The sequence below is a fragment of the Colossoma macropomum genome, unplaced genomic scaffold (assembly GCF_904425465.1).
Source record: "Colossoma macropomum unplaced genomic scaffold, Colossoma_macropomum, whole genome shotgun sequence".
In the NCBI taxonomy this organism is placed as follows: Eukaryota; Metazoa; Chordata; class Actinopteri; order Characiformes; family Serrasalmidae; genus Colossoma; species Colossoma macropomum.
The window spans coordinates 1,583,815-1,604,799 of record NW_023494801.1 but is presented as its reverse complement, the minus strand read 5'-3'; the positions used below and the strand labels follow the sequence as shown (position 1 = coordinate 1,604,799).

General features: G+C 40.7%; 3 protein-coding genes across 4 annotated transcripts in view; 2 read left to right on the top strand and 1 right to left on the bottom strand.

Moving 5' to 3' along the window:
• The window catches only part of ciita (class II, major histocompatibility complex, transactivator), a 39,906-nt gene extending 38,481 nt beyond the window's left edge, over positions 1-1,425 (top strand). For both annotated transcript variants that reach the window (XM_036590031.1, XM_036590032.1), the window contains exon 20: positions 1,171-1,425. In XM_036590031.1, coding sequence (XP_036445924.1) covers positions 1,171-1,246 — 76 coding nt within the window. In that variant the 3' untranslated portion in view covers positions 1,247-1,425. The remainder of the gene's footprint in view (positions 1-1,170) is intronic.
• Positions 1,426-5,908: 4,483 nt separating this feature from the next.
• On the bottom strand, positions 5,909-7,598 carry dexi (Dexi homolog (mouse)). The gene is made up of 2 exons (XM_036590335.1): positions 6,539-7,598; positions 5,909-6,461 (listed from the first exon to the last, which is right to left on the bottom strand). Exon 1 carries the CDS (start codon positions 6,941-6,943, stop codon positions 6,674-6,676), a length of 270 nt encoding a protein of 89 aa, XP_036446228.1. The 5' UTR covers positions 6,944-7,598; the 3' UTR covers positions 5,909-6,461; positions 6,539-6,673.
• Positions 7,599-9,568: 1,970 nt separating this feature from the next.
• clec16a (C-type lectin domain containing 16A) overlaps positions 9,569-20,985 on the top strand; it is a 153,346-nt gene continuing 141,929 nt past the window's right edge. The window contains exons 1-6 of the mRNA XM_036589270.1: positions 9,569-9,642; positions 11,137-11,265; positions 14,152-14,285; positions 16,155-16,303; positions 18,702-18,807; positions 20,107-20,112. Coding sequence (XP_036445163.1) covers positions 9,569-9,642; positions 11,137-11,265; positions 14,152-14,285; positions 16,155-16,303; positions 18,702-18,807; positions 20,107-20,112 — 598 coding nt within the window. The remainder of the gene's footprint in view (positions 9,643-11,136; positions 11,266-14,151; positions 14,286-16,154; positions 16,304-18,701; positions 18,808-20,106; positions 20,113-20,985) is intronic.

The following is a 20,985-nucleotide window of genomic DNA, read 5'->3' as shown; positions in this document are numbered from 1 at the left end:
TTATTATTATTCTACGCTCAAAAAATGTTTCTCGTCCCACAGTTTTCAAACTAGAACCATGAAACTTTAAGGAATTTGAGGTGGAACTCTATTAAAGGTAGCACTAAAATTAAAGTGGTACTGAATTTAAGGTGAAACTGCAATTAACATAGCACTAAATTTAAGGTGGCACAGAATTTAAGGTGGCAGAGAATTTAAGGTGGAACTTCTTTTAAGGTGGCACAGAATTTAAGGTGAAACTCTACTTATGGTGGCCCTGAATTTAAGGTGAAACTACATTTAAGGTGGCACTGAACTTAAGGTGGAACTGCAATTAACATAGCACTAAGATTAAGGTGGCACTGATTTTCCAGTGGAACTCCATTTAAGGTAGCACTAAGATTAGGGTGGCACAGAATTTAAGGCGGAACTTTACCATCCACCAGCCAACTTAAAGTTTGTTCATGAACTTCCCCTTTCTAGTTTAAAATGCATTTCTTTTAAAATGTATGGTGAAATATTACTCCTAGAAATGAACCATATAAAAATAAATGTGTGTAAATTTGTTTATCAAATCCATTTGAAAATGTATGAAAATATCCAAAATCCTGTCTGATGCTCTTCACTGTCTGATACCTTTAGAAATGAGTTTGTATTCCAGTATCATCATTTTAAATATGATCAAATGAACCTTTAACATGACAACCGAGTGTTGTGGGTGTTGATACTCTGTGAAAATGCAGGTATTTATAGTTGAAATACATTGTGTGTGAGAGTCTCACTGCAGACGTACATGGTTAATGTAAAGTCAGTACCGTCCATTCAGCTCAGGTATATTTAGTTATACCTGTAACCTGTGTTAAAACTACATACAACTGAAAAAATATAATAACAAATACAAATAAATGCATTTAAAAATACATTTAACGAATACATTTTTTGCCATTTTCATGTTTTCCAAAAAATATACTAAATAAATACATTTGAAATATATTTTTTCCGTATGGGTAATGAAGCGTAATAAACATTATGATAGACCTTTATGTTGAAACGGCCTCAGTCAACTGATCCTCTGCTATTCTTCATTAGTCTGGTGTTTTGGTTGAACTGCTGCATCAGTCCAGAGTGCAGAGTGTTCATCCTCCAGGATTACTGAGATCCTCGATTAATGTAGTTTCTCTTCTTTCCCAGAATGTGGAACAACTGCATCCCTCTTGGGGTTTTCGATCATCTTCGGCTTCAGGACCCCAGGATCAGAGCCCTGTAAAGCACTTACTACCTGCCCTTTAACTGCTGCTACTAACAGTTCCTTATGCAACAATGCACTGAATTCTATGCAATGCTGTTTCCTCAGCAAAGACACTAAACCGTAAGGTACAATAATGTTATTGAGATGCACTATTTCTGTCGGTTACTTTTTATGAGCATTTGGCCACCTCATAAAACTTTTTTTAAGAAATAAACTGGATTGTGTGTGTTTCTTTAAACAATTTCAGAAAATTGCAAAAACAAATTTGGACAAACATTTGATTAAAATTATAATTGAACTTTTTTTTTAAATAGATTTTGAAATAAAACCATTTTAGATGCTTAAGTGAGCCTATTTTTGCGGGTTAACAGACTCCTTACTCTGAAATGTGCCTTCATTTTTAATAAGAAATATTTTTAACAATCACTAAATTTATATATAGACAAACCTGTCAGTATTTCTTTCTAACATCTGGTGACAACGGCGTAAAATGTCTTAATCTCTACAGAATTGGAATCGGCATTTCATTTGGCCGCCTTTCGTTTCAATTTTTTCCAATCCACCTTAAATGGTGCAGCTGTTACATTCTGGCACCTCTACACCTGAATGTAAATGCTGTGCCTCAGGCCGAATGGGAGCAAACAGAAGTACGGAAATGGGTCTATGCCTCCATGTTTGGCTTAGGCTAAAGGCTAAAGGCTCCCCAAAGACAGGCCATTACTTTACAGTCATATGAAAAAGTTTAAACATCATCATCATCATCTTAAAACACTACATCCAGATAGGGTCACGGTAACAGTTGGGAGAGCAGAGAATCCCAGATGACCCTATCCCGCAACTTCCTCCAGCTCATTCCAGGGGACCCCGACCCGCTCCCAGGCCAACTTGGAGATGTAATCCCACCAGCGGGTCCTAGGACAACCTCGGGGTCTTGTCCCAGTAGGCTGTGACTGGTAAACCCCCAAAGGGAGGCGTCCAGGGCTCATCCTGATCAGACACCCGAACCACCTCAAGTGGCTCCCCTCAATGTGGAGGATTAGCATTAAAACACCCTCAATCAGATTACATGTTAACTTAAACTTAAATATGACATTTTTTTGGGAAAGTTTTTGGTGCACAATTTCTATTCAATCACTGAGCCTAATATATCAGAAAAAAGTAACACATCTAATATAAAATGTGGCGTAACTTGTGCACAGGCCACATTTTAGGTTTATTTTATTCCCTAATATGTTGTGTTAAGCAGTAATTGTGTATTAAAACCAGTGGTGGACAGTAACGAAGTAAATGTAATTCATTTCTGTACTTAAGTAGTTTTTTCGTGCATCTATACTGAAGTATTTCCATTTTGGGTGACTTTTTACTTTCACTCCACATTTCAAAGTAAAATATCCACTACATTATGAGAAATCTGTCGTTCCTTTTGGTTTATGTGTGTATAAAAACATAACATGTCAAAACGAAAGAAGTGTGAAGCAAGAACACCAATCAGGGCACAGCGCACTTTGTTTTGAGCTTGTTTTGACCTGTTGATCATACCGACCCAGTGCAGCACACGGTTCAACATCAGTGCAGCAGCGTAAAATTTTGGGAGAGTCTATTCAACATAAATGATGAACTAACCTAACTTTGTGTAAATAGACCACAATATAGAAATATGTACACATATGCAGTTGTGACTGACGGGTCTTTATTCTGAATTTATACAAACACTATTTCATTTTATTGTAAATTAGTTTTTGCTAGTTTATGTTTATGAATAGTAATAGACATCAGCGTCACTAATTAATGACTCTATTAAAGACTGGTTTACCAAGAGTCACACTGGAGTATTTTCACCTAAACTGAGTTAATGAAGCGAGTCTTGTTACAAAAAGGATAACAGGACATCAGAGTCATAATTAATCTTTTAGTACTTTCACTTTTGATACTTAAGTACATTTGAAGGTAAATACTTTTGTATTTTTACTCAAGTGGAGGTCTAAAGGGAGGAACTTCTACTTTTACTGGAGTAATATTTTACCTTGGGTGTCTCTACTTTAACTCAAGCACATGGTTTGTGTACTTCGTCCACCACTGATTAAAACATGCAGAAGTTTGCACTTATTTTCACTCAGAAAAACAACAAAACTTTGATCAGTGGCGCCCAAAACAAAGCGGTTTACTTCAGAGGCAGCGGACCAGACAGTGGGAGGTGATCGAGGGTCGGCTGTGTTTTCATTTTCATTTGAAATGTAACTGAAACGTCTCTGACTCACTCAGCTAACAGGATAACATTAGTGTGGTTTACTACGGAAGACCAGTACAGAACTCTGCTGGTGACATCTCATATAAATAACAATAATGTGTGGACACACCATATTAATGTGTGGGAACGAGATCTTAATGCAACTTAGTAAGGTGTGGGAATGAGATAATGCCTTATTAAGCAGTGGTCAAGGCCTAATTATCTCATTCCCACACCTTACTAAGTCGTGACCACACATTACGATCTTGTTCCCACAGCTTACTAAGTCGTGGCCACGACATAAGTATCTCATTCCCACGTCTTACTAAGTTGTGACCACGCATTATTTTTGTTTATAGAGGATGCCACCAGCAGGGCTCTGTAGTTATGTAACTACATATGCTATAATTTTTCTGGATTGTTATCTTGAGATCACATGATACTTAAGTCATGATCTCAAGATAACGAACTTTGTTCGTTGAGTTTGTCCAACACAGCAGTGCTGCTGGAGTTTTTAAACACTGTGTCCACTCACTGTCCACTCTATTAGACACTCCTACCTTGTCAGTCCACCTTGTAGATGTAAAGTCAGAGACGATAGCTCATCTGCTGCTGCACAGTTTGTGTTGGTCATCCTCTAGTCCTTCATCAGTGGTCACAGGACGCTGCTGGCTGGATATTTTTGGTTGGTGGACTATGCAGCAGTGACACTCAGACCAGCGCAACACACACTAACACACCACCACCACATCAGTGTTACTGCAGTGCTGAGAATGATCCACCACCCAAATAGTACCTGCTCTGTGAGGGTCCATGGGGGTCCTGACCACTGAAGAACAGGGTAAAAGGGGGCTAACAAAGTATCAGAGAAACAGATGGACTACAGTCTGTAACTGTAGAACTACAAAGTGCACCTATATAGTAAGTGGAGCTGATAAAATGGACAATGAGTGTAGAAACAAGGAGGTGGTCAGAATGTTATGCCTGATCTGTGTATAATTTTACTTGCCAGGATACCATTTTTGCAGTGTGTTCTATGTACACGTGTTTGTAACGTTTAGGGGTGAAACTTAACGTATTTTGCTTTCAACTGAGCTGTAAGTTCACACCAAGTATAGAAACATTCCATCACTACCCAACCCTGCCAGCAAAATGACCCCCACAGCATAACAGAGCCAGTGGACCCCCTCACTGTAGGGTTCCAGCATGCAGGCCTGTACTGCTCTTTTGGTGTAATTTGCACATACGCTCGCCCTCTTGTGGAGAACATGGTGAAGGATGACTCTTCTGACCAAATCACGTCTGTAGACCTGTGCTGATGTGACCACCACTGACCTCTCAGGTGGTCACTGGTCTTTGTAATGAGGAGCTTCTGCGCTGCAGCCCTACCATAATATCCCTCTCTATGTAGTTGTGGACAGACTGTTCTTGCCTACAGCTTGATCACATCCTGCAAAGTCACCTGAGGAAACACTATCAAAACGGTTGACTGTAGAGACTCAGATTTCCTTACAGTGGGGGTGATAGGAACCAGGGGTCGCCATGACTACAACACAAATATAGACTTTTATTTACTATCCAGAACTCCCAGTGAACCTACATGAGTCTTCTGAGTTTATATGGAATGTTGATGATGGAAAATAGTGGAAAATCAAAATGGATTAAAATACATTTTAGGCCAAAAGTTTATCACATAACTATCATCATTAAACAGTGTCTCAGTCATCAGGCAGTGAATTCATAACCATTTCATGTAGTAACTTTCTGTGAGGGAGCTTTTAGAGGTGGACGTCTGGTTCCTATCAGCACCACTGTGAACAGTTCTGACTGTAAAATGTAGCATTTCACACCAAACCACTCTGAATCCCTGTTTACATCTCAGTCACTTAATTATGGAGAAATTTTGAAACATCACTGGAATTCCCCTTTAAGTGTTAGTGGGAGTAAGATGAACATTATATATTCAAGTTTCACGCAACTGATGAATAACACAAATATAGCCATTTTATTTACTACCCAAAACTCCCAGTGAACCTACACGAGTCTTCTGAGTCTATATGGAATGTTGATGATGGAAAATAGTGGAAAATCTGAAAAAAAATTAGTTTTCTTTGGGGGCCATTTTGCCTCACAACACCTGGTATGTACCTCTCCCTCACAAACAGATTTGAAAACAACAAATCATGCCCAAACATTACAATATCTGTAACCATTTCATGTAGTAACTCTCTGTGAGGGAGCTTTTAGAGGTGGACGTCTGGTTCCTATCACCACCACTGTGAACAGTTCTGACTCTAGAACGAACCATTTCAGACCAAACCGCTCTGAATGACTCTGTTTGCATCTTAACCATTGAATTATGCAGATATATAAAACAAAAAAGGTGGAATCCCCCTTTTAAGCACGTTACACAAGCAAAAAAAAGAAAATGCAGTGCTCATTTGGGACTTACATAAAGTGAAAGTAATTATTTATTAAATATATAATATATATTGTGGGTATCTGAAATACATCAGATCAAATACATAATTTACAGCATGTAACAAATGTACAGTTCATTAGAGAATCTCATATAAAGCAGCACAATACTGAGGATTTAAGAACCCTGCCAGTCTCATGGTGTATTGCTTACCTAAGACGATCTAGTCTAGAAAAGAAAAATGCTCATGCAGAATTAGGCCAGGCATCACAGCTTTCTAGCCTGGCCGAACTAACCAAAGGTCGATGTTAGGTGCTTTATTACTATTAGATCTGTTGCAAAAACCAAACGGTGTGCATGTAACGCGATGGAAGTCCTCCATTATGGCTGGCATGTGAAACAAAATTATGGCAATATCAGAGAATGAAGTTTAGAAATAAGTAAGTGAATGTGGTTATTTAACAGCCACAGTGCTGGGTGCTGTCTGACATCCATCTCTTCCGGGAGACCTTGGAGCGTGGTATCAGTCTTTCCCTGGGAAAATGCCGTCTGATCTCAAGGTCAGTCCTCCCTTGACCCTGAACAACCTGTGGAGATACGACACCCAGCATGTTGGCACAGGCATATCATCTACAGTATGTGCATTACAGTGAAACCCGCTTACTTTCTAACGCGTGGGCATCTTCTTCGGCGAAACGTCCAGGGCGACATCTCTTCCTGCCCGGCTTCCAAGATCTCCATGGCTCCTGTAGGCCTCTGGTGCACTTCCTCCCACCAAAGTGCTCGGGCCTTGGACGGTCTACTCCAGATATCCCTCAAAAACATCTAACTCGGTGTCTGTGTCGTACGGGACGGAGGCTGGGTCGGAGAGAACGCCCAAATCCACCAGGGCCTGGTCCATATCCTCTGGCAGGAACACAATCCCTACATTCAGGACTATGTATTCCATCAGAAAGGCATAGTAGAGTATTAACACGTTGACAAAAAACAGGCCAAGATAAAACATATATGGAAGCTCGTCGATGAACGATTCCACGGAATCTAGCTGCAAATAGACTGAGTGGGTCATAGAATCCTACACATGTGAGCCGGTCTCTTGGGACAATCCTGCAGACAGTGAAGTGAAGCAGCAATGGCGAGAAGAAGGAGCAGGAGACTGCAGTTAGAAGTGGTCAGAAGAAGTGGAAATACTGGAGAGATGGTGGGGTCATAACTGCAGAGCTTGTGGTCTGTTTCAGCACGTGTCAGCTTTCAGAAGCTGATCCAATCTCCACTCCGGTCCAATCACATCCTCCACATGTCCAGAAGAATGAGTAGGCTCAAGCTCATGGAGCTGCAGAGGGGTTTTTCAGCATGCCTTTCAACTGGTAGCAGGCTGGCGAGCTGACATGGCAGTTTAGAGACAGAGAAAGTGTGTCAGACCTTTCTTTTTCCCCAAAAAAGCTCAGAAGACGTCTCCTAACGGTCTGAGAGAACTGCAGCCACTAATATCCATCTTCAAGGCCCCTTTTCGCTCCACGTCTTTCTCTCTGCTCGACTTCCGCCACTTTTTCAGATGATTTCAGGGCGCATTCTTCCCCACCCTGTCGAGTCGAGCACATTTAGTGACCAAAAAAACAATGTTTACGGCGAAACAAACAAACAAGAGCCAAAATAAGGTTTGACGAAGAACAAAAACAAGCGTCGCTCTACTGTATACGTCGACAAGCCGTCGGCCCGAAATGAACGCTGGGAAATGGAGTCCGAGCGCTATGGAAGCCCGTTTACGCCACCGGGGAAAAATACATCGACATTTCTACACTTTTAAGTCACAATGATGAGAAAGTTGTCCATAATTAGGACTCAGAACCTCGTAATAATGATTTAGCGTCTCATAAGTGTGGCTTAATCCTTTACATATATTAAAAAATGAGGTATTACGTCATAATTACCGTCTTTATGAAATAATAACCCTGCTGAAAACGAACCTTATTGCTGTCTAAGGGAACTGGCTTAACGGTTTCCAACAGAGACCACCACTTTTCCGTGGAACACCTTTAGATCCCATTAGGAAACCATCGTCAGATACTTTTAGCATCAGCCGTTGGTCGCCTGATAAACCATCAGGATCCTTTACGTTGTGACATCAACCCATCAGGGAGTCAAAACACATTACTAAACCATCAGGAACCAACAGAAACACTTAACGGTTCTATGGGTTTTTCCAGTAGGGAAGTCATAATTATGAGAAAAGTAAGTCATTATTATGACGTAGTAAGAGAGTAAAGAGATGCCAAGTCTTAATTATGAGATGCTAAGTCAAGATTATGTCACAGTAAGAGAGTAAAAGTCATAATTAAGAGAAAGTAAGTCAAAGCAATGAGATAGGAGCTCATCATTACGAGATAGCAAGTCAGAATTATGAGATACTAAGTCATAATTATGAGAGTAATAATAAGAAAGTCATTATCATGAGATGTTGAGTCATAATTATGAGATAGGAAGTCAAAATTATGAGGTATTAATTAAGTCACAATAATGAAAAAGTCATAACTGTGAGACGCTAAGTCTCAATCATGACATAGTAAGAGAGTAATGAGATGCCAAGTCATAATTATGAGATGCTAAGTCAAGATTGTGTCATAGTAAGAGAGTAAAAGTCATAATTATGAGAAAGTAAGTCAAAGCAATAAGATAGGAGCTCATTATTACGAGATAGCGAGTCAGAATTACAAGATACTAAGTCATAATTATGAGATAGAAAGTCAAAATTACGAGATACTAATCAAGTCACAATAATGAAAAAGTCATAACTGTGAGATGCTAAGTCACAGTCATGACATAGTAAGAGAGTAATGAGATGCCAAGTCATAATTATGAGATGCCAAGTCAAGATTATGTCACAGTAAGAGAGTAAAAGTCATAATTATGAAAAAGTAAATCAAAGCAATAAGATAGGAGCTCATCATTACGAGATAGCGAGTCAGAATTACAAGATACTAAGTCATAATTACGAGAGTAATAATAAGAAAGTCATTATTATGAGATGTTGGTTCATAATTATGAGATACTAATTAAGTCACATTAATGAAAACTGAATAACTGTGAGATGCTAAGTCACAATCATGACATCCTCAGAGAGTCAAAGTGATAATTATGAAATACTAAGTCAAAATTTTGCCATAGAGAGTAAAAGTCATAATTATGACAAAGTAAGCCAAAGCAATAAGATTATTACGAGATAGCGAGTCAGAATTACGAGATACTAAGTCATAATTATGAGAGTAATAATAAGAAAGTCATTGCTATGAGATTTTGGTTCATAATTATGAGATACTAATTAAGTCACATTAATGAAAACTGAATAACTGTGAGATGCTCAATCATCACAATCATGACATCCTAAGAGAGTCAAAGTCATAATTATGAGATACTAAGTCATTATTATGAGATAAAAAGTGGTAATTGTTGGAAACTTTCTCTTTGGTATTACTTATATAAATAGCTATGAACCGGGCTCCCGTAGATTTGACAGCGACAGTGGTTTTGGTTTGAACTACAACTCCCATAAGCCCGTAGAGGCAGTTGCCGTCCTGCTCGGTTTGTCAGTTAGCCAGCTAGCGATGTTTTCGCGTTTTGCTGCGACTGCAATGGAATTATTTCGCCTTATTTAGCAAAAATTAGGAAAGGTGTCAGAAGAAGTAAACCCGCAGCTATGTTCGGGCGGTCCAGGAGCTGGGTGGGAGGGCAAGGGAGGTCCAAAAATATCCATTCTTTGGACCATTTAAAGTAAGTGTTGCGAGCTCGTAACGTTAGCTGTACGCTAACGACGGAATGGCAGCCTAGCGAGTTAAGCAGCCAGCATTTCGGGCATTTCTACTCTTTGTGAACAAAACGAGGCATTATTTACTTTCACTTAATCGTGGGAAAGTTGTCTGCTGGTCAGGAGGCAACATAGATGTGACCCAAATGGTAGCTTAGCTACGTTATCTGGCAGATTTAGCTGCCTTGGTTGCTGGCTGAGCTGCAGTGGAGTCTTAAACTGTGCTAATTTCACCAGCTGTTAAACATTAATATTGCATTTTGACTCACTTGATACGTATTGTGCAAGAATAAATGATCCCAAACTGTAAAAAATAATTTTAATAGTTTGTTTGAAGCTGAAATATGTAAGTTAGCTAATGTTCAACTAGTCCCACTAACCCCTAAAGGGGAATTCCACCGATTTTTCAAAAATGCCTCTATAATTCATTGGTTGAGATGTAAACAGAGTAATTCAGAGTGGTTTGGTGTGAAAAACTCCGTTCTAGAGAAACTTGCCGAGTCAGAATTGTGACAGTGGTGGTGATAGGAACCAGACGTCCACCTCTAAAAGCTCCCTCACAGAAAGTTCCTACATGAAATGGTTATGAATTCACTGCCTGATGACTGAGACACTGTTTTATGACGGTTTTGTGCTGAGTTTTGGTTTAAAATGTGTTTTAATCCATTTATTTTAGTTCATTTATGGTGGAGGGATACATGCAGGGTGTTCTAAGGCAAAATAGTCCCCAAAGAAACTATTATTTAAGATTTTCCACTGTTTTCCATCATCAACATTCCATATAAACTCAGAAGACTCGTGTAGGTTCACTGGTGGTTCTGGATAGTAAATAAAATGTCTATGTTTGTGTTGTAGGCTTGGCGATCCCTGGTTCCTATCACCACCACTGTAAAGACATCTGAACCATTTCACGCCAAACCACTCTGAATCATTTAAAAATTTCTGCATAACTCATTTGCTGAGATGTAAACAAAATCATTGAGAGTGGTTTGGTATCAAAAGCTCCGTAATTGGTAAAGTTATTGACTCATATTTCTTTATAAGTGAACCTACACGATACGTATGCAATGCATTGTAAAATAGTGCTTCTGGACGTCTGGTTCCTATCACCACCACTGTGAACAGTTCTGACTCGGAAAGTTTCTCTAGAATGGAGCTTTTCACACCAAACCACTCTGAATGACTTTACGTGCATCTTAATGATTTAATTATGCTGAAATAATAATAATAAAAAACCCTTATAATGCAAGAAGAACATTTTTGGTAGCAGCCTCAGACTTTTGTACCCCACTGTAGCTCAGCTGTTTGGTAATGATCACATTGAAAACCCCTTGCATTCATCTTTCTCTTACAGAACATTCTTTCCTCGGTTAAAGTGATGTGAATGATATAAATGCTGGTAGTCACTGCCATCATTTCCAGTAGTAAAGTGTCATTACGCTTGTTTTAAACTCATTTAGGTACATGTATCATGTCCTGACGAAGAACACAACAGTGACTGATCACAACCGCAACTTGCTGGTCGAGACGATTCGCTCCATCACCGAAATCCTTATCTGGGGGGATCAGAATGACAGTTCGGTTTTTGAGTAAGTATTGCCAAGGTCGTGAGAGCGGTGTGCAGAGTCGGTTATTTTGATACTTTGTGTAATCCTGCATGACATGACGTCATTTTTAAATGTTAAATAGAATATTTAAATATTAAAGTTAAAATATTACACAAAAATATTCCAGCTTCCAAACTGCACTTCTAAATATATAGGTATCATATACCGTATCACACTCAACAGTCCATCCTCTGAAACTACCTGCCTTATTACCCCACTTATCTGACTGTTACCCCACTTACCTGCCTTATTACCCCACTTATCTGACTGTTACCCCACTTACCTGCCTTATTACCCCACTTACCTGCCTTATTACCCCACTTATCTGACCGTTACCCTACTTACCTGCCTTATCACCCCACGTATCTGACTGTTACCCCACTTACCTGCCTTATTACCCCACTTATCTGACTGTTACCCTACTTACCTGCCTTATTACCTCACTTATCTGACTGTTACCCCACTTACCTGCCTTATTACCCCACTTATCTGACTGTTACCCTACTTACCTGCCTTATCACCCCACTTATCTGACTGTTACCCCACTTACCTGCCTTATTACCCCACTTATCTGACTGTTACCCCACTTACCTGCGTTATTACCCCACTTATCTGACTGTTACCCCACTTACCTGCCTTATTACCTCACTTATCTGACTGTTACCCCACTTACCTGCCTTATTACCTCACTTATCTGACTGTTACCTCACTTACCTGCCTTATTACCCCACTTATTTGACTGTTACCCCACTTACATACCTTATTACCCCACTTATCTGTCTGTTACCCTGCTTGCCTGCCTTATTACCCCACTTATCTGACTGTTACCCCACTTACCTGCCTTATCACCCCACTTATCTGACTGTTACCCCACTTACCTGCCTTATCACCCCACTTATCTGACTGTTGCCCTACTTACCTGCCTTATCACCCCACTTATCTGACTGTTACCCTACTTACCTGCCTTATTACCCCACTTATCTGACTGTTACCCTACTTACCTGGCTTATCACCCCACTTATCTGACTGTTACCCCACTTACCTGCCTTATTACCCCACTTATCTGACTGTTACCCCACTTATCTGACTGTTACCCCACTTACCTGCTATATCACCCCACTTATCTGACTGTTACCCCACTTACCTACCTTATTACCTCACTTACCTGCCTTATTACCCCACTTATCTGACTGTTACCCCACTTATCTGACTGTTACCCCACTTACCTGCTATATCACCCCACTTATCTGACTGTTACCCCACTTACCTACCTTATTACCGCACTTACCTGCCTTATTACCCCACTTATCTGACTGTTACCCCACTTACCTGCCTTATCACCCCACTTATCTGACTGTTACCCCACTTACCTGCCTTATCACCCCACTTATCTGACTGTTACCTCACTTACCTGCCTTATCACCCCACTTATCTGACTGTTACCCCACTTACCTGCCTTATTACCCCACTTATCTGACTGTTACCCCACTTACCTGCCTTATTACCCCACTTATCTGACTGTTACCCCACTTACCTGCCTTATCACCCCACTTATCTGACTGTTACCCCACTTACCTGCCTTATCACCCCACTTACCTGCCTTATTACCCCACTTTATTTTACATTTCTATTTGTATTTCTACATGTAAATGTCTGTCTGATACTGTCCTCTGTGAGCTCCTGTAACTAAAGCCAGATTCCTTGTATGTGTAAGCAGACCTGGCCAATAAAGCTTGATTCTGATTCTGATTCTGATTTTTAGATAACTAAATTGGGTCTCGCACGACCGCCTGTGATTTATGCCTTACCCTGCATTCACACCGACAGCGACACGGTGTGACATTCACATTACCAGGCTTACACATCAGATTTTTTGCCCTAATGTGACTCAGATCTGATGTTTTCAGAGCTGTCTGGACACGCAAATCTGATCTTTTCAAATCCAACCCGAGCCACTTCCATATGTGGTCCTAGATCAGATACGTATCTGATTTGTGGCCATGTGACCTTAATGTGACACTCACATCGGAATTCATGTCCTGTTTTTCCACTGCGCCATCATTCAGCGTTACCATGGCAGCAGCGCCGAACAGAAGTTAAAGCCTGTAAACGGTGGAAAAGCAGCTCATCTCACCTTTTCTTCCTTTGTCTCGCTCTAATAATGAAGCTGAGAGCTGATCAGAGTTAATGATCTTCTCAGCGAAGCTCGTTCTGCTCGTTAGTTTGTGCTGATGATGCTCGTGATTCATTCACATGACGTTACTGAGTAGGATGAGCTCATGAGGGTCATTTCAGGATGGCGGTTTGTCACATTAATGACAGATCTGAATCACTCCCCTAAACGAGTGTAAACCATCATGTCAGAGAGATTGGATTTGAGCAAAAAATCAGATTTGAGCAACGAGGCATGTAGTGTGAACGTAGCTAAAGCGGCCGGCGGTCATTCATTTTCAATGAGAGCTGGCAATTTCCGGCGACGGAAGGTGGCGCAAACGTTGGCAACGCGAGGTGGGCGGAGCTTAACTTTATGTAAATTCGTCGCAGATACACAGTAATCGCAAAGACCAAATAGCGTTTTCCTCACAAACTGACTGCACAGACAGGGATTAAATAAAAATAAGCACCCAAGCGATTTCTCAGCAGGATTTTTATTTCTAGCGGAAATGCATCTGATTTGTGCTTGGCGTCAGTGAAACCATGGCAACCAACGGTCCGCTCGAGTTCAGAAACGACCACAGGCGATGAGCGACCAGCGATTTGGGCGACAAGGGGCGAAAAGTCGCTGCCGGTGTGAACGCAGGGTACTAGTCAGAGTTTCCTCCTGCATGTGTAACAAACTCCTGACGTGTGATCTCTGTTCCTTTTCAGCTTCTTTTTGGAGAAGAACATGTTCGCGTTCTTCCTCAACATTTTACGACAGAAGTCTGGGCGGTACGTTTGTGTCCAGCTCTTGCAGACGCTCAACATACTTTTCGAGAACATAAGTCATGAGACGTCTCTATGTAAGTGTTCACTGGAGGCTGTGACCTGTGATAAGTGCCATTTACAGTACTGCGCAAAAGTCAGACACCTTTCATTTATTTAATGTCCAGACACGACGGCCATTAAGTACAAGTTCTTCATTTTTAGGAGATGTTTTCTGAGGAGATTAGATATAAGTTAATCCGCTTGCAAAAGGAAGAAAGAGACAGAGAAAATGTGTCTCCTAACAACCACCTGGAAGAGCTGGCAGACCCCAAAACTGCCCCCATCAGATAAACAGCACTTAAAGCTTTCATCTCTGAGAGAGAGGAGAAAATCAAGCTGATCAGATCTGAAAACATCCACAGGTGTTTCTGTCCATCCTTCCACTGTAAGAAGACGACTCAGCGCTGTGGGTCTGAAAGGATGTGTAGCTGTTCAAGAAGAACCTCACTGAGAAAAGGAGACGGACACACCAAACAAAGAAGCTGAACGATGGACTGACCACCCCAGAGTCCAGACCTCAACATCGCTGAAAGTGATTGGGATTGGAGGTCTGCGTGGGACTGTTTTTTCAGTCCCGCTCCCACCCGCACAGTTCTGTCAAGGCGAACTGATCCAATATCTGACACAGTCTATTCACAAACACATTATTCTCTGCTGAAATAACAGGTCAGTCGTGGTCATCAGGCTCACTGTGAGTAACTTCACCAAACGGCGTTTATTCCCAGTAAACACAAAGCAGGAATTAAACCACAGAGCGGCTGTGTTTGGTGCTTTCCTGGGCAGCTGTGGCCGATGGACTGAAGGCTCCACCGTCTCTGTGAGCCACGAGAATCTGCGTGTTGTTCACGTGATCGGCTGCTTCGCGGCTCTTTAGAATGACTTATTTCATTTTAATTGTTTTACTGTTATTTTATATGTATATTCTACTTTATTTAGCCCAGGGGTGTCAAACTCAGCCACTAGAAGGGCCGTATTAAACAATCTCAACAAATCCGTGGGTCAGAGAATACTGTGTTTTTATTTCATTTTCAATTAACGTTTTGCGATGACCTGAACTGGCCATTGTATTAAGAGTGTGTCAAAACCGCAATAGCAAAATATGGGCACTGGTAGACCTTGAAATATTGCATAAATACTCGTACACATTAGCTGCACATAACTGTCTAATCTCTTTAAATGTCCCAGGAGGTGGGATTTTCAAACCTTTGTGGTGAAACCGCTGTCCCATAGACTGTTGTTGGGGGGACGGGGGTCAGAACACACATTATGTTACATTGCATGCTGGGGATTGCAGTGCAGCGCATAATGAAATGGGCAAATATTAATAGAAAATTGATCATTTCGCTTGACTTGTCCTGCGGGCCTTGTGTTCGACACATGGAATTTAAAGTATTCATTCGTTTACGGGATTTCTCTTCATGTGTGCTTGTCCTGCTCCCGCCTGCAGGGGGCTGGTTTCCCGCCCACTCCTGCACACTGAACACTGAAAATTAGTCCCGTTCCGCAAGATACTGTGCAGACCTCTGCTTGGGATTACTTCAGAAAATGCTAATCCAGCTTCTAAGACTGAACTTTGGAGGTGTGTCTGCAGATTCTTTGAGAAACTGAAAGTGAGTCTCCTGAAAAGAATGGAAGCTGGAATGAAATCAGAGAGTGGACACACTGAACACTGAAAAAAACGATATTATGTTTAATTGTTGAGTCTTCTGTGTTGTTTTCTGTTAATGTGTCCTGCGTTTTGTCTTGACGCTGAAAAACGAATATCTTGTACTTCGTGGCTGTTTTGACTGGAAATTAAATAATGACGGGTGGTCACTGACTTTTGCACAGTGCTGAGAACAGTGTTATGATTATTCTCCCCTTTACTGGCTTGGGGGATCTAATGCTTTCTCCTTTTCCCCCAGATTACTTGCTGTCCAATAATCATGTTAATTCCATCATTGTCCATAAATTTGACTTCTCTGATGAGGAAATTATGGCTTACTACATCTCCTTTTTGAAGACTTTGTCCCTGAAACTCAACAACCACACTGTTCATTTCTTTTACAATGAGGTAAGGTGTTTTTGTGTTGTGGCGTGATGACTGGAAGGCTCTGGCCCTTTTGGCAAGTCCTCCAGGTTTCTGCCTGTAGGTTTTACAGCTTAGACCACAGCCAGACAGCTTTAGAGGAATACTTTGTATTGTATTCCCTTAATAACAAAATAGTAATAAAAGCTACAATAAGAATAAACAGGGAATTATTTTGTTATTACTATTATTCAGATTTACGAGGTGATATTTGATAGAATATTCAAAAAAATGAATATATTTGATAGCTGTATCCATAAATTAGACACATTGTGTGCCAGAGTGCCCCTGTCAGTTACAGTGGGCATGCAGGACGAGTTTAAACCAAATTATAAAGGTTGAATTTCCTGCATGGTGTTATGTTGCTCTAGAGTGATGCAAACCAAAATGCTTTGTTAAATATGACCAGTAGTGTTTGTATGGCTCCTTTGTATAGGGGAAGGTTATTGGTGTACTGTAAATGGTTGTACTAATAATTTTCTTTGTTCTTCGACACCATGCTTGTTTGCTGGTGTCGGGAATAAAGGAAGCCTGGAAGGAAGGATTTGCTGTATGAGAGATTTGTGGCTGCAAACTTCATTCACTTCACTGAAGAAACTCATTGTACAGTGCATGTTTCGTTAAAACCACAGCAGCAACCGTAGCAGAAGCTGTTTTGTAACCTTCGCTAACTGGTTTTCTTGCAGTGGAAAAACATGCCATGCAGTCTTGCTCAATTTAACTAGATATTTCAGATAGTGCGGACCTGTTAGAGAGGCAGTCGATTGCCTTTTTTGTTGCGTTCAGGAACTTATGCAACGTGACTGATATGATTCTGTCATGCTGTTTTTTTTTTATTTGTAATTTCCTGACTCTGTTTGTGCAGCACTGTGTCTGCTCAGGGATGGAAATGGGGCCCGACTGACATGAAAATGTGACCGATACTAATATGAAATATGAAATACCTGAAAATTCCAATAACTGATAATGTTGGCTGATATAAATTAAAGTCAACCTGAAACAAAATTTGATATTTTTACCTCCGTTAGTTTGTGACGCTGATCATATTAAGCACGTCTCATCATTTCATGTCATTTAAAACAGGGTTTTTCAACCTGTGGGCTGCAGACCAGGCCGTGAAGCACCCTCTAGTGGTCTGTGAGCCTGTACCGAGGGGGAGGCGGTAGTTCGTAGTGGGTCTTTAAGTCATAAAAACATAAGTGGGGAAAAAAGATTAACTTGGGCCTAATAATAAAAAATCGAAGAATCAAACATTTCCAAAATATAACCAATATAAATATTATTAGAGACGCATAAATAAAAACACCGCAGTCACAGGCTGATTAATCGTCATCGTTTTGAGACGACGCAGCCGGCATTGCGCAGACAATTAGAGGGCCAGAGAGATTTGTCAGGACACTTTCTCCTACTCTGCTCAGTGCGGACCTGTCAAACTTTTTCTTTAGTTCACTCTGTTTTGACGTGTGTGAACACTCCACCCATATTCGGGTCTGCATCAAACAGCTGTAAAGGGTAGAAAAAGAGATTTTTTTTGGACAATGAATTTAAACAAACACTTAAAATATAGGTTCAAGTAAAGAGATTTTATTTCAAGTAATTTTGGGTAATTTTTAGTGATCCATTCATCATAAAATTTGAACACCGCAGCTTTGATCTTTGCACAGTGATTATTTGTGTGTGTGTGCATATGTGTGTGTATGTGTATATATATATATATATGCACACACACACACACACATATATCTATCTATCGCTGTTGTCAGAACAAAACCTTGTATCTCCGAAATGGTAACTTTACAGGAGAAGGAAAAAACATACTCTACTTTTAATGTAAGTCAGTGGAACCAGACTTCTTTCCAAGTCATTTTGGGTCATTTCTGTTGGTCCATTTATCATGAAATTCATGCACAATGTAAAGGACAACAGTTCAAATTATTTCAAAAAATGAAAAACGACAAAAATGGAGATACAAGCTTTTGTTCCGACAGCAGCAGATATAAATATTTATTTATATAAATAGATATATATCAATTATTGATCCATTCATCACGAAATTTTCATGCAATGTAAAGGACCGCTGATGTGTTAACTATGCAGTGATAGTAATTTATAATTGTCGAATATTTTGATTGTATTGTCATATACATTATTGTCCATACTGTCCACTTCTAACCTGAATATCAGCCGATGTTATCAGCCAGATTTTATCTCAGTTGGGCCCTAAATGAGAAAGCTGTAGTAGTAGTATTGGTAGTAGTGATAGTATCTGTAGTAATCACAGTACTAAAGTTGCTGCTGTGCCGCTTTCCTCTCTCTGAGCTAATCCTTCCGTCCGGTGTGGTGCCTCGTTCACGGCCTCGCTCTCTGTCTCCCATGCTTCCAGCACACTAATGATTTTGCCCTGTACACGGAGGCCATTAAGTTTTTCAACCACCCAGAGAGCATGGTCAGGATCGCAGTCAGGACTATCACTCTCAATGTGTATAAAGGTGAGTAAATGAAAAGCCCGGCTCTCTGCTGCAGCTGCCTGCTCTTCCCCCACTGCTCTTAATCACTCTTGTCATGCCTCTGATACTTGGCAATGCTGATGCGGCTCTGCGCCCTCCGTCATGAGGTAACACACACGGCCACGCGCTCACTACAGGTTACGATTGCCTTCTTTACTCTGAGCAACGGTAAATGGTACGAATGGACTTTGGCTATCGCTCCGTCTACATCAGCTTATAAGCGCCTAAGCTCTTGCCTGCTTCTTTCTCTCAGCCTGTGAGTAGCTTCATAATCTCCCTCTTTTCTGGGAATAACGTGGGGTTTGTCAGACTTTGGGCCAACTTTGCAAAAGGTGCATGGTGCAGTAATGTACTGACATGCCCGTTGTTTATCGTCGACCTTGTTGCATTCTTATCTGAATGTGTGTTTACTAGAGATGGCACAAGACCAACCCAGTTATCAGATATCAGCTGATACCGATACCAGTATTTATGTTCTTTAAAACCATCATACTTTGAAAGAAACTGTTTTTAATTGACACACTGTACTTGCTCCACTTACTATATAGGTGCACACAGTTACAGACTGTAGTCCATCTGTTTCTCTGATACTCTGTTAGCCCCCTTTTACCCTGTTCTTCAGTGTTCAGGACCCCCATGGACCCTCACAGAGCAGGTACTATTTGGGTGGTGGATCATTCTCAGCACTGCAGTAACACTGACGTGGTGGTGGTGTGTTAGTGTGTGTTGCGCTTGTCTGAGTGGATCAGACACAGCAGTGCGGCTGGAGCTTACACATGCAATTACACATTTCCACCAGAGAGGTCTCCAAATCCACAAATCCTTACGTAGCGCAACTTTAATTCACTGTATGTTATTATACAAGCAAGTCAGTGATATTTTGGGGGTAGATCCTTTGATACTGGGTATCAGATCGGTGCCATCTCTAGGGTTAACTCGGCAAATGTTAAATGAGCTCCCTGTTGCTCTGTTTGGGTATATGTCCGCCCCCTTTGCTTTACAGCATGTTAGTGTGCATCGGCAGAGCTTTTTGAGGCTCTTCATGTTGGGTCTGTTCATGTGGGTTTACTGTTCATAAAGGTGTCACTGTGTTTTGGGGGTTGTTTGTAGGGACTACAAGCTCTTTTTGCTCAGGTGTGGGGTGGTGGTGGGATTTTGAGCTGTAACTATAAACCTGTAGGGCTAGAAGCTCCACTAGCTCCACTCAGTCCCTTAACCCTATTAACCGTGTGTCTGTTTTCCCTTCTCCCTCTATGGTGACTCCTGTGTGCCTTATTCCAGTGTCATGTAAGTTGGTCAATTTCAGAACTTTAACTGTTTCCTTTTGGTTCTTTTTTTGCTTTTATCGTCTTGTGCCACTTGCCCTGCATGTTAATTTGTAAGTTGTAAACACACAAACTGTTTTTTTTGTGAATGTTTTATGCAAAATTTGATTTCTAAGTACATTACTCAAAAAAAAGTCACAAGTATTGCACCATCGGGTGTCCATGCCTTAATTCAGATCCTTTTCTTTCTATGTGGTGTCAGCAGTGTCTGTTTTTCTGTCGTGCTTTTTTGTTATCTTCTTAAGATGCTGGAGTCTATAGTTCACACAGCAGCAGCACCTTGTAGCAACTGAATCATCATAATTTCAGAGTGCTTAATTTTTTAGACTTTAATTCCAACTTTAGACCTTATTTTCTATACTAAACCATCAAAATTGATCCATTTTGTATTACAAAGCTGTCTATTGTCACGTCCATCTGAATTCCATACGTTTGTTTGTAGAGGGACCATGTCCACAGATGCACCTATTTTCATATGGAAGTTAAACTAATGTTGACTACCCAGAAATTTTTAAGGAAAAGTCCAACATTTTCTTAAAATTTCTGTGTAATGCATCTGTTGAGATGTAAACAGAGAGATTCAGAGCGGTTTGGTGTGAAATGGTTTCCGATGTCTTTACAGTGGTGGTGATAGGAACCAGGGGTCGCCATGACTACAACACAAATATAGACATTTTATTTACTATCCAGAACCACCAGTGAACCTACACGAGTCTTCTGAGTTTATATGGAATGTTGATGATGGAAAATAGAGGAAATATTAAAATAAAAAAATTCTTTGGGGACTGATTTGCTCTACAACACCCTGCCTTAGGGGTGGAGGAAAAATCGATTC